General features: G+C 49.5%; 1 protein-coding gene across 1 annotated transcript in view; it reads left to right on the top strand.

The window, feature by feature from the left end:
* Positions 1-1,202: 1,202 nt before the first annotated feature.
* LOC311318943 (FRAS1-related extracellular matrix protein 2-like) overlaps positions 1,203-12,954 on the top strand; it is a gene marked incomplete at its 3' end in the record, with an annotated part of 71,869 nt that continues 60,117 nt past the window's right edge. Inside the window, exons 1-2 of the mRNA XM_084450378.1 lie at positions 1,203-6,216; positions 9,006-9,095. Coding sequence (XP_084306504.1) covers positions 1,596-6,216; positions 9,006-9,095 — 4,711 coding nt within the window. The 5' untranslated portion in view covers positions 1,203-1,595. The remainder of the gene's footprint in view (positions 6,217-9,005; positions 9,096-12,954) is intronic.

The raw sequence follows: 12,954 nt of genomic DNA, 5'->3' as shown, positions 1-12,954 counted from the left end.
ACCACACTGCCATACCTGAGTACACTTCTACTAAATACCACACTGCCATACCTGAGTACACTTCTACTAAATACCCCACTGCCATACCTCAGTACACTTCTACTAAATACCCCACTGCCATACCTCAGTACACTTCTACTAAATACCCCACTGCCATACCTCAGTACACTTCTACTAAATACCCCACTGCTATACTTCAGTACACTTCTACTAAATACTGCTATACCTCAGTACACTTCTACTAAATACCCCACTGCCATACCTCAGTACACTTCTACTAAATAATGCTATACTTCAGTACACTTCTACTAAATACTGCTATACCTCAGTACACTTCTACTAAATACTGCTATACTTCAGTACACTTCTACTAAATACTGCTATAACTCAGTACACTTCTACTAAATACTGCTATACCTCAGACTTCTACTAAATAGCACACTGCCGTACCTCAGAACACCAATATATCAGAATCAGAATCGGAAAGGTTTCATGTGAATAAACCATGAATGTGTTTCAGTCATTTGTGCATAACATGGAGACAACACTGGGGAAGAGACAGGACAGTGAAGCCGACCGCCTGCAGGTGTCTGCTGAAATGATACAGGTTACAAATCCATTCTGGATTCAGTTTCTTCAGACACAGGCATCATTCACTAAGATAAATAGTACAGGATCATTTTATTATTTGCCTTAATTCACAACAAAAAAAACAGAAAACGAATAAAGGAAATGGCACTTGGATGAGAACCACTGTGTAGGCAGCAAAGCTTTTCAAAAGTAGTCCTCCTGACAGCCTTGGAGAACTCAACCGCTGAACCGTCGAGTCTCCGCCTCTAGTATGAGGGTCAACTCCCCGGTCCATTCCCCGGTCAACTCCCCGGTCAACTCCCCGGTCCATTCCCGGTCCGCCCGGAGCGTCCGTCCCTCCGTCCCGTCCAATCAGCGCTGGAGGTGGGCGTGCGTATCCCCGCCTCCCCGCGGAGCATCTCAGACCCCGAACTTAAAACTCCGTGCGCGCAAATGCCGCTCTGAGAATGACGCGCACCCGTGCGGACGCATGCACGGGACTTTCCACCTCTTTATTGCCACTTACCTGAACTCTACCTTCCGAGGATTTCACCTTTCTTCACCACACTTCTCCAAACCGCGGGCTAAACACGACTCTCTGCTGGACTCCATTCACAATGTTTCTCTGTAGACTGTTCCTCCTGGCGGGGTGTCTGACCGGCAGCGGTTCAGCTCAGCTTCTGGATAGTTATGGATTATCATACGCGCTGAGGCCAGAACTGTCGGAAGACGAAATATTGGTGGCAAACAACGGAATACGCGTGCCTTTCGGGAGATCCGTCTTCATAGATCCTATCAACGATCTGGTGATTCAGCTGCAGCCGGGGGACCGGTGCAGCATCAACGTACTGGATAATGACCCGCTGTCACAGAGACCGGGACACCTCTCACCCAAAAAGTTTCCGTGTGATTTTGGCCCCCACGACGTGACATACTCGCACTACGGCTCCAGGAGCCCCGCCAGGGACCGCGTGAGGCTGCAGCTCAGGTACGACACTCACACCGACACCGTCATCATCCCGTTCATGATGGAGGTGGAGGTGGTGTTCACGCAGCTGGAGTTATTGACCAAAAACATGCCTCTCACTGTTGATAAACTAAATGGAGTCAGTAACCCTATAGACAGAAAGATTTTGGAATTCACTTATGACAGAGACTTGCATAAATGCCAGGTGACATCGCTGGCGAGGGGCAGCGCGCTCCCCAGATACGGGAGACTTATCGATGAGAGCAAACTTGCAAATATGATGGACTGCGATGAATTCACTCGGGCTGACATCCGATATGAACACACGTTTGTATACAAGTCGCCAAACAGGGACTATCTTCCCATGGTCGTAGAGTTGCGCGATAAAGAGGGCAATTTGCTCAAACAGGAATATTTCCATCTGATGATTCGCATCAGGGAGGGGGATGAGAACACCCCTCCTAAGCCCAGCTTTGTGGCCATGATGATGATGGAGGTCAGTCAGTTCGTCCTGACAGCTCTCACCCCTGACATGCTGGCTGCAGAGGATGCAGAGTCAGACCCCAGTGAGCTCATATTCAACATCACCTCCCCTCTGTCCTACGAAGAGGGCTACATAGTCAGTACAGACGACAGAAACCTCCCCATCACATCCTTCTACCAAAGAGACTTATTAGACCTAAAAATAGCCTACAAGCCCCCCTCACTGGACTCCGACACGGAGAGGATTTTCCAGATCGAGTTCGAGGTGGTGGACACGGAGGGCGCCGTCTCCGACCCCATCGCCTTCATGATCGTCGTGAAGCCGATGAACACCCTGGCACCCGTGGTGACCCGCAACACGGGCCAGCTCCTGTACGAGGGCCAGTCCCGCCCCCTCTTCAGCGCCCACAACCTGGAGATCAGCGACGAGGACAACCTCGACGGCGTCACGGTGACGGTGGTGGACGGGCTGCGCCACGGCAACCTCGCAGTCCTGGGCTCCTCCCACAGGAAGTTCTTCACGTCCGCCGACCTCGCCGCTGGGGTCGTGGTGTATCAACACGATGGGAGCGACACATACAGCGACAACATCATCTTCAGGATGACAGATGGGAAGCACGAGGTGGAGTTCCTCTTCCCCATAACGGTCGTCCCCACCGACGATGAACCGCCCATCATAAATGCCAACACTGGTGTGGTGCTATTCAAGAATCAGATGATGCCCATTTCTCCTCTCATGCTTAGTGCGGCTGATATTGACTCTGAGGACTCGACCATTAAGTTCATCATCATTCCTCCGATGTCCACCATCGGCATGGTGCTGCTCAGGCAGTCAGACGCGCCGGAGGACCCGTCCTCGTGGAAGTTCAACGCCGAGGACGAGGTCTACGAAAAGGAGGTGACCGAGTGGCTTCAGAAAGACATCACTGACGGCAAGCTGTTTTATAGACACACGGGCCCCCATAACACGGACACGGTCATGGATCAGTTCGTCTTCAAAGTCCAGGACGACAACGACCCTCCCAACGAATCGAAAGAGAGCACGTTCGTCGCCAGGGTTCTACCCATCGACGATGTGCCACCTGAGCTTGTCCCCGGTACCACCCTGCAGCTGACGGTCCACGAGTACCAGCTCACTCACTTCAGCAAGGACGTTCTCCGCTACACGGACCTGGACTCAGAGGACCGGGACCTGAAGTACACCGTCATCCAACCGCCCACGGACATGGATGAGAACAACCCGATCGTGTTCGGGACCATCGTTCTGACGGAGGCCCCCGATACTGAGGTGACCGAGTTCACCCAGGCCCAGGTCAACCATCACAAGGTCTCCTACAGCCCTCCCGACCTGGAGCTGGGAATCACCGCCCACGAGGTGCAGTTCCGCTACTCCGTTGAAGACACGGCAGGGAACAGCGTTGAAGGGACATTCACCATATACTTACAGCCGGTCAACAACAAACCGCCACAGATCACCAATACGGGCTTCACCGTGCTGGAGCGCGGTATGCATTTGATTTCCAGCGCTGAGCTTGACACCATGGACCCTGATACGGACAGCAAGCAGATCTCTTTCACCCTCAGCCAGCCGCCTCTCCACGGGAAGGTCCAGCTAGCGTTCGCCGACCTGCCTAGAGGAGGTGCTTTCACCCTGGAGGACATCACAGAGGAGAAGATCGCCTACGTCCACAACGGGGACGAGACAGTGAGCGACGCGTTCCAATTGGATGTCAGTGATGGCATTCACGTCGTCACCGTAACCGTCAAAATCATAGTCAAGCCGGTCGACGACGAGACGCCCACGGTCAGCCTGCCGGCTGGGACCATCGGCTCCCGCGTTGACGTTCTGGAGAACGGAGCCACAGAGATTACAACCAGCGTCATCCAGGGGCGCGATGAGGACACAGATGACCTCCAGTTGACTTTCATCGTGGAGGACGCCCCTGCTTTGGGGGAGATCCTGGTAAAAGGGGTTCCTGCCACTAGGTTCACACAAGCCGACATCATCAATGGACTGGTGGTCTACGCGCACACCAGCGGAGAGATAGGCCTAGCGTCCAAGGAGGATGGCTTCAACCTCACCCTCACAGACATGTCTGATGATTGGACGGTAGGGGGGAACAAGGTCAATGGCGTCCGTGTTCAGGTCACCATCCTCCCTGTCGACAGCCACGCCCCCGAGGTGACAGTCGGGGATCAGTTCAGCGTGCTGGAAGGGGAGAAATATTCCATTGGCGCCCATCACTTGAATGCTGAAGATATGGACACACTGAATGAGGATATCCTTTGCACTATCATCGTCCAGCCTACGTCTGGCTACGTGGAGAACATCTCTCCAGCCCCTGGCTCAGAGAAGTCGAGGTCCGGCACGGCGATCAGCGCCTTCACCATCCGGGACATCAGAGATGGGAATGTGTATTATGTACAGAGCATCCACAAAGGGGTGGAGCCACTGGAGGACCGCTTCACGTTCAGGTGCTCTGACGGCGTCAACTTCTCCGAGAGGCACTTCTTCCCCATCGTGATCATCCCCACTAACGATGAGAAGCCGGAGATTTACCTGAGGGAGATCGTGGTGATGGAGGGGATGAACATAGTTATCGACACTCCTCTTCTGAATGGGGCTGACGCAGACATCCCAGCGGAAGAGCTCACTTTCATCATCTCCAAACAGCCCAAACATGGCGCCGTCCTCAACCAGTTGGCCACAGGCTCGGTCTTAGTCACCAACTTCACCCTGGAGCAGATCAGAGAAGCCTCGAGCATCATCTACGAGCACGATGATTCTGAGACCACGGAGGATAGCTTCGATGTCATCCTCACGGACGGCAAATACTCTGTGGAGAAAACTGCCATTGTGATGATCATCCCCGTGGACGATGAGACGCCGAGAATGCTGATCAACGACGGCCTGGAGATCGAGATAGGGGAAACCAAAGTGATCGACAGCAAAGTCCTGAAAGCCACCGATTTAGATTCTGATGACAGTGGCCTCACATACATAATCCGTTTTGGACCTGCTCAGGGCCTCCTGCAGAGACGGACACCAGGCCAGGGTAGAACGTCGCGCTCCACAGAGTCAGGGGGCCTTGGTGGAACCTCTGTGGAGAACATCACCATAGGCATGAACTTCACCCAGACCGAGCTAGACCAAGGGCTGATCTTTTACACACACAACGGTCAGGAGGGCGTTCGCGACCTGGTCAAGTTCGATGTCACTGACGGTCTGAACCCGCTGATCGACCGGTACTTCTACATCACAGTGGGCAGCATTGACATGGTGTTCCCCGACGTGGTCAGCAAAGGCGTGTCTCTGAAAGAGGGAGGCAGGGTGACGTTGACCACAGACCTACTCAGCACCAGTGATCTCAACAGCCCCGATGAGCACCTGGTCTTCACCATCACCAGGGCTCCGGTGAGAGGCCACCTGGAGTGCACAGATACCCCTGGCATGCCCATAGTGTCCTTTACACAGCTGCAGCTGGCTGGCAGTAAGGTCTACTATATCCACACCTCTGATGAAGAGATCAAGATGGACAGCTTCGAGTTCGAGGTGACCGACGGCTACAACCCGGTGTTCCGTACATTCAGAGTGTCCATCGTGGATGTGGACAACAAGAAGCCGGTTTTGACTGTTCAGGGACTGCTCGTCACAGAGGGCCAGAGTAAACTGATCACGCCATTTGAGCTGACGGCCGAAGACCAGGACACGGCAGAGCGTCTGCTGAAGTTCACTATCACTCAGCCACCCGTACACGGCAAACTGCTCTATAACCAGTCCACGCCGGTCACCACCTTCACCAAACAGGACCTGAACGAAAACCTCATCAGCTACAAGCACGATGGCACCGAGTCTTCTGAAGACTCTTTCTCCTTCACCGTCACCGACGGCACGCACACAGACTTCTACGTCTTCCCCGACACTGTGTTTGAGACTCGCCGTCCCCAGACCATGAAGATCACCATCGTGGCCATCGACAACGGGATCCCGCAGATTGTGGTGAACAAGGGCGCCCAGACGCTGAGGATCCTGGCCACGGGTCACCTGGGCTTCCCCATCAGCTCCAAGGTGCTGAGGGCCGAAGACCGGGACAGCAGCCCCGCGTCGCTGGTGTTCCACATCACCACCCAGCCCACTCACGGTTACATCATCAGCCTGGGACGAGGGAACGACTCCGTCGACACCTTCACCCAAGGTAAGTGGAAAGTCTCTATCGATGATTAAACATTGATTTACTCAAAGGGACAACATTTGTTGTTAATAACTATTGTTTCTGCAACTGACAATTGTGATGTGATGATTGTGATGACAATGCTGGGTTTTTTAGCACATTTGCATGGTCATCACACTTTTGGGGGCTGCAGGAACAGGTATACCCATACTTCTTAAACGTACAGATACTGATAGCTTTACATCATATACATGGTGGATTGATAGAAAACACACACACACACTCACACACACATGTATTTTCTTTGTATAAATCTTTCACATCAATATGTGGTGGTAAACATTCTCTCTGTGGTATCTTGAGCATTAATGTGTTAATTGATAGTATTCATAAATTTCAGCGGCTTACAATTAATGAATTACACAGTGCAAAATGGAGATTGAATCTATGGGGGTGTAATGATTAATCTCTGCCAACTACTGTCGCAGGAATTACAATGGTAGGCCTTTATGCCTGGCTCATCAAATTGTAATTAGCGGAGAAATGTAGAGGCTGGCTTTTTCGCGCAAAGGTCTCATAGAAGATTTCAGATGAATAATTAAATGCATGGAGTCCCAGAAGAGATGTTCTCCTTAGATGTTCAGTACGGTGGTTTGTTAACTGAGGCAGTACATAAGGAAACAGATCACAGTAAAGAAAAGGTCATCGTCAGAGTAGACCTTTCACTAATTGGAATGCAGACATTTGAGAGTGCGGACCATTCTGAGGTGTCTCGGTATGTGTGTGTGTGTTTGAGAGCTACCGGATCTTTTGAGACGAAGTCAATAGCATAATCAATAGAATGGTGAAGTGCAGTGAATGTCATATTTGACACACGCAGCCTATTAAGTAAGGAAGAGCAGGATCCTCTCACGAACGCCAACAGAGCACCTCAGAACAACCGATACTAACAGGGGGAGAGAGGAGCCAAACAGAAGAGCTACAATCCTGACAAAACAGATGAGCTACAGTTCTGACAAGCCACGGGGTGTCTCGAGAAAAGGGCACCAGCGAGAGAGAAAGAAGGATAGAGAGGGGGGTAAATAAGTGTGTGTGTGTGTGTGTGTGTGTGTGTGTGTGAGAGCAAGAGAGATAAAGAGTATAGGGTAGAGAAAGATTGAGGAAACGGAGAGGGGAGAGGGAGAGAGAGAACGAGGATAGGGTAGAAGTCGTTATTTCTCAAACAGCTACTGTATGTTCAACACAGGGAGAGAGAGAAAAAGCGAGAGATGGAGAGAGTGTAGAGAGGGAGAGAGATGGACACAGATAGAAGGAAGCAAGGGGGGAAAGAGAAGCGTGGTGCTGTTGGAAAGGAGAAGAAAGTGAGAGAGAGAGAGGGGGATGAGAGAGAGAGAGGAAGACAGGGAGAGAGAGATGGAGAGAGAGAGAGAGAGAAAACGCTCTCATCAGCGGAGGCGGTCAGTTGGAAGAGACAGTCCCTCCTGCTTTATTCAAGCTTCCCTTTTCCCGGGGCACATCCCGCGAGAACACCTCGTTAAATATTTGATGACCAGAGCGTCCTCTGTTCACATTGTTGATACACGCCACGTCTTTCTGCCATCCGGAGGGCTGAGTCCTTTCTTTCTGCCATCCGGAGGGCTGAGTCCTTTCAGCTCCGTCTAAAGCAGCCCTCCCCTGGCTTAACCGTCACCTGCTCTCACAACTAAGACAAACAGAGCAGACAGATGGAAGACGTCCACCACCATCATCTCTAGCTCGCTCCCGGACGCCGTCACAACGTGCACTGTTAGGTGAAGGAGTGGATGCAAAGGAGAGGGAAGTGTTTACGGTGGCTGGGATGCACCCCCTGAAGTCAGAGGTTTACACTTTTATGAGCCTCCGTCCTTTGACATCTATTATTGAGGGTTGTAGTTCAGACAGTCTGAGGTGGCGCGGAGTGCTGGTGATTTTTCGACACTCTATTACACGTTTCTTGTGTAGCCTACTCAGGAAAAGTGTCCCTGTAATTCTGAGAGCTTTGGGGGAAAACAGCTGTGGGGAGGAGTGGGTTCTCCACCACCCGGAATCCTGTTCTTAACATTCCTCCCCTCGTCTGTCATTAAAAAGGTCTGCTGTCACCTGGTTTTAGGGTTATTGACACAGTTCCCCTGGCAGGTTTTAGGAGTAGAGCCTTTTGAGCGTGTCTTGATGGTTCTAGTATTTACTACTCTGAGTTGAGGTTGTGGTATATTTCTCAGTGGTTTGTAGACACAGGGACATGACAGTTTGTCAGGTCTGAGTCCTTCACAGGATTTTAATGATTCTTGCTGAGCCCAGATATGAAACACAATCTCTGAGATGTGCAGCCTGCTGTTACTGGAGCAGAAACAGGACAGCTTGCTTCTTTGAACCATTATTTGTCAGTGGGTTAGCGAGCCTTGATGCCCAACTTCAAAGTGCATTTCAGTATTTTATTCTAGGCTACAAATCTGAAATTACACATGAAAGCTTTTTCAATATCTCCAACCACCAAGTTGGCATTTTAATTTTCATTCTTCTCTTCTCTTAACAACTACTTCTTGCATTTCATATGTGCTACAGTACTTCAATCTGGACAAGATCTCTCCACATTATAGAGAAAGCTCTTCTAAGCTCTTCGAAGTTAAACGAGCTGCTATTCAATCATGTGCATTTGGTGTTGATTTGCATATTTTAAGAGCGAGAGCACCCACACTTTAAGGAAGGAGAGTAGAATATATCAGAGAGCGATGGTGCAATCAAACACTCCTTGCTCCTCATCTCCATTTTCTCATTGCTTTGGTCTCCCTCTGCAGCGGACATAGACGATCTGAAGATCTGCTACGTGCTGCGGAGCCAGGAGAACGCTACCACCGACCTGTTCCACTTCTCCGTGGAAGACAACGGTAAGACGTCGCCGCCTCGTGCGTCACTAGCAGTTGTCCGTCTGTGCCGCAAGCGTTTCTGAGCCCTACTGTCTGAGGAGCGTTCAGAAGCGTTTCTGAGCCCTACTGTCTGAGGAGCGTTCAGAAGCGTTTCTGAGCCATACTGTCTGAGCAGCGTTCAGAAGCGTTTCTGAGCCCTACTGTCTGAGCAGCGTTCAGAAGCGTTTCTGAGCCCTACTGTCTGAGGAGCGTTCAGAAGCGTTTCTGAGCCCTACTGTCTGAGCAGCGTTCAGAAGCGTTTCTGAGCCCTACTGTCTGACCAGCGTTCAGAAGCGTTTCTGAGCCCTACTGTCTGAGCAGCGTTCAGAAGCGTTTCTGAGCCCTACTGTCTAAGGAGCGTTCAGAAGCGTTTCTGAGCCCTACTGTCTGAGCAGCGTTCAGAAGCGTTTCTGAGCCCTACTGTCTGAGCAGCGTTCAGAAGCGTTTCTGAGCCCTACTGTCTGAGGAGCGTTCAGAAGCGTTTCTGAGCCCTACTGTCTGAGGAGCGTTCAGAAGCGTTTCTGAGCCCTACTGTCTGAGGAGCGTTCAGAAGCGTTTCTGAGCCCTACTGTCTGAGGAGTGTTCAGAAGCGTTTCTGAGCCCTACTGTCTGAGGAGCGTTCAGAAGCGTTTCTGAGCCCTACTGTCTGAGGAGCGTTCAGAAGCGTTTCTGAGCCCTACTGTCTGAGCAGCGTTCAGAAGCGTTTCTGAGCCCTACTGTCTGAGCAGCGTTCAGAAGCGTTTCTGAGCCATACTGTCTGAGCAGCGTTCAGAAGCGTTTCTGAGCCCTACTGTCTGACCAGCGTTCAGAAGCGTTTCTGAGCCCTACTGTCTGAGCAGCGTTCAGAAGCGTTTCTGAGCCCTACTGTCTGAGCAGCGTTCAGAAGCGTTTCTGAGCCCTACTGTCTGAGCAGCGTTCAGAAGCGTTTCTGAGCCCTACTGTCTGAGCAGCGTTCAGAAGCGTTTCTGAGCCCTACTGTCTGAGCAGCGTTCAGAAGCATTTCTGAGCCCTACTGTCTGAGGAGCGTTCAGAAGCGTTTCTGAGCCCTACTGTCTGACCAGCGTTCAGAAGCGTTTCTGAGCCCTACTGTCTGAGGAGCGTTCAGAAGCGTTTCTGAGCCCTACTGTCTGAGCAGCGTTCAGAAGCGTTTCTGAGCCATACTGTCTGAGCAGCGTTCAGAAGCGTTTCTGAGCCCTACTGTCTGAGCAGCGTTCAGAAGCGTTTCTGAGCCCTACTGTCTGACCAGCGTTCAGAAGCGTTTCTGAGCCCTACTGTCTGAGGAGCGTTCAGAAGCGTTTCTGAGCCCTACTGTCTGAGGAGCGTTCAGAAGCGTTTCTGAGCCCTACTGTCTGAGCAGCGTTCAGAAGCGTTTCTGAGCCCTACTGTCTGAGCAGCGTTCAGAAGCGTTTCTGAGCCCTACTGTCTGAGCAGCGTTCAGAAGCGTTTCTGAGCCCTACTGTCCGAGCGTTTGCAACTCTGTACAGCTCTGAAGCGAGACACGTCTACCAGAAGAATTGACTCGCTGTATATCAGTAGAGTAACCCATACGAAACAGAAGAATGTACAATATGTGTTGTCTTATATACAAGATGAGTTACTATAAGCTCAGATACAACATTATTGTCCAACCAAGGTTGGAAATATGTCTTTGGTCTCATCACAGGGTACAATAAGGGAACGTAAAAAGCAGCGTACTCACTCACGTTCCACAATAATACATAGACAATGAATGACAGGTAGAAACACAGTACACACAGCATCCATCTGTTACCCAGCTGACCACGATGTCTCTTATATCATAGCAGCTATGTTCCATGAAACTATGTACTTTCCTATACTAATATGATAAGTATCATATAGTCTCATACAGTAATATGATGAGTCTCATAATATGATGTCTCATATTTTTCTCAGTTCTAGCTTCTATTGTTCTATACATGGTTGTATGTTTAGCCTGTAGCCTTATGGCATATGCTACGATAATGAACATTATTAATCTTGGGTCACTTTTCCGTTTCAAGCGCACAGTACAGTACCTTGTCCAATTCTTATATTTGTGTCACACAACATGTAGCAGCAAGCCAAACTGAAGCTATCCTCTTTTTAATTAGTGGGCTTAGAACGATCATCAAATATTTTCGCTTCAATTCCTTCACAGAAAAGCTTTGACTTTCAACAATCATTCAGTCAACTGGAGAGCCGTTGTTAAGGTAACCCGGTGAACAAAACAAGTATTTGGTTGTAAAAGGACCCTGGAACAAAAGGTTATATTAGCGAGCACGCTGGCTTCTGTGGGACTCCTACCATGAAGCACTTAGCAGGCCCAATTATTACCCCTGCCAAGTCTCCGATGAATGAGCTGGATTCTTCCTTCTTTTGAGGTAGCAAGAAAAAAGGACAAACGCGAAAATCGATTAGCATTGACCCCTACGCCCCTAGCATTGACCCCTACGCTTCCTCAGAGCCCAGTACTGAGGCTGATAGAAGCTGCTGGTTAAAAGGCCAGAGAACCTGCCAGACTATAGTGTGTTCAGTACTATATAGGATAGACTAGTGTGTTCAGTACTATATAGGATAGACTAGTGTGTTCAGTACTATATAGGATAGACTAGTGTGTTCAGTACTATATAGGATAGACTAGTGTGTTCAGTACTATATAGGATAGACTAGTGTGTTCAGTGCTATATTGATTAGCATTGACCCCTACGCTTTCTCAGAGCCCAGTACTGAGGCTGATAGAAGCTGCTGCTTAAAAGGCCAGAGAACCTGCCAGACTATAGTGTGTTCAGGACGGTATACTAATAGGACAGGCTGCGCTGTGTTCAGGACGGTATACTAATAGGACAGGCTGCGCTGTGTTCAGGACGGTATACTAATAGGACAGGCTGCGCTGTGTTCAGGACGGTATACTAATAGGACAGACTGCGCTGTGTTCAGGACTGGATAGGACAGATTGCTGTGTGTTCAGTGCTGTACTGCAGTGTTCAGTACTGTATACTATAGGACAGACTGCAGTGTTCAGTATTGTATAGTACAGACTGCAGTGTTCAGTATTGTATACTATAGGACAGACTGCAGTGTTCAGTATTGTATAGTACAGACTGCAGTGTTCAGTATTGTATATTATAGGACAGACTGCAGTGTGTTCAGTACTGTATACTATAGGACAGACTGCAGTGTTCGGTATCAGACAGACTGCAGTGTGTTCAGTACTGTATAGGATAGACTAGTGTTCAGTACTATAGGACAGACTGCAGTGTGTTCAGTACTGTATAGGATAGACTAGTGTGTTCAGTTCTGTATAGGATAGACTAGTGTGTTCAGTACTGTATAGGATAGACTAGTGTGTTCAGTACTGTATAGGATAGACTAGTGTGTTCAGTACTGTATAGGATAGACTAGTGTTCAGTACTGTATAGGATAGACTAGTGTTCAGTACTATAGGATAGACTAGTGTGTTCAGTACTATAGGATAGACTAGTGTTCAGTACTGTATAGGATAGACTAGTGTGTTCAGTACTGTATAGGATAGACTAGTGTGTTCAGTACTATAGGATAGACTAGTGTGTTCAGTACTATAGGATAGACTAGTGTGTTCAGTACTGTATATGATAGACTAGTGTGTTCAGTACTATAGGATAGACTAGTGTGTTCAGTACTGTATATGATAGACTAGTGTGTTCAGTACTGTATAGGATAGACTAGTGTTCAGTACTATAGGATAGACTAGTGTTCAGTACTGTATAGGATAGACTAGTGTGTTCAGTACTGTATAGGATAGACTAGTGTTCAGTACTATAGGATAGACTAGTGTGTTCAGTACTGTATAGGATAGACTAGT

The sequence above is a fragment of the Borostomias antarcticus genome (assembly GCF_949987555.1).
Source record: "Borostomias antarcticus genome assembly, chromosome: 15".
Taxonomy (NCBI): domain Eukaryota; kingdom Metazoa; phylum Chordata; class Actinopteri; order Stomiiformes; family Stomiidae; genus Borostomias; species Borostomias antarcticus.
Note: the sequence above shows the minus strand (reverse complement) of the source record. Positions and strands in the feature narration are given on the sequence as shown.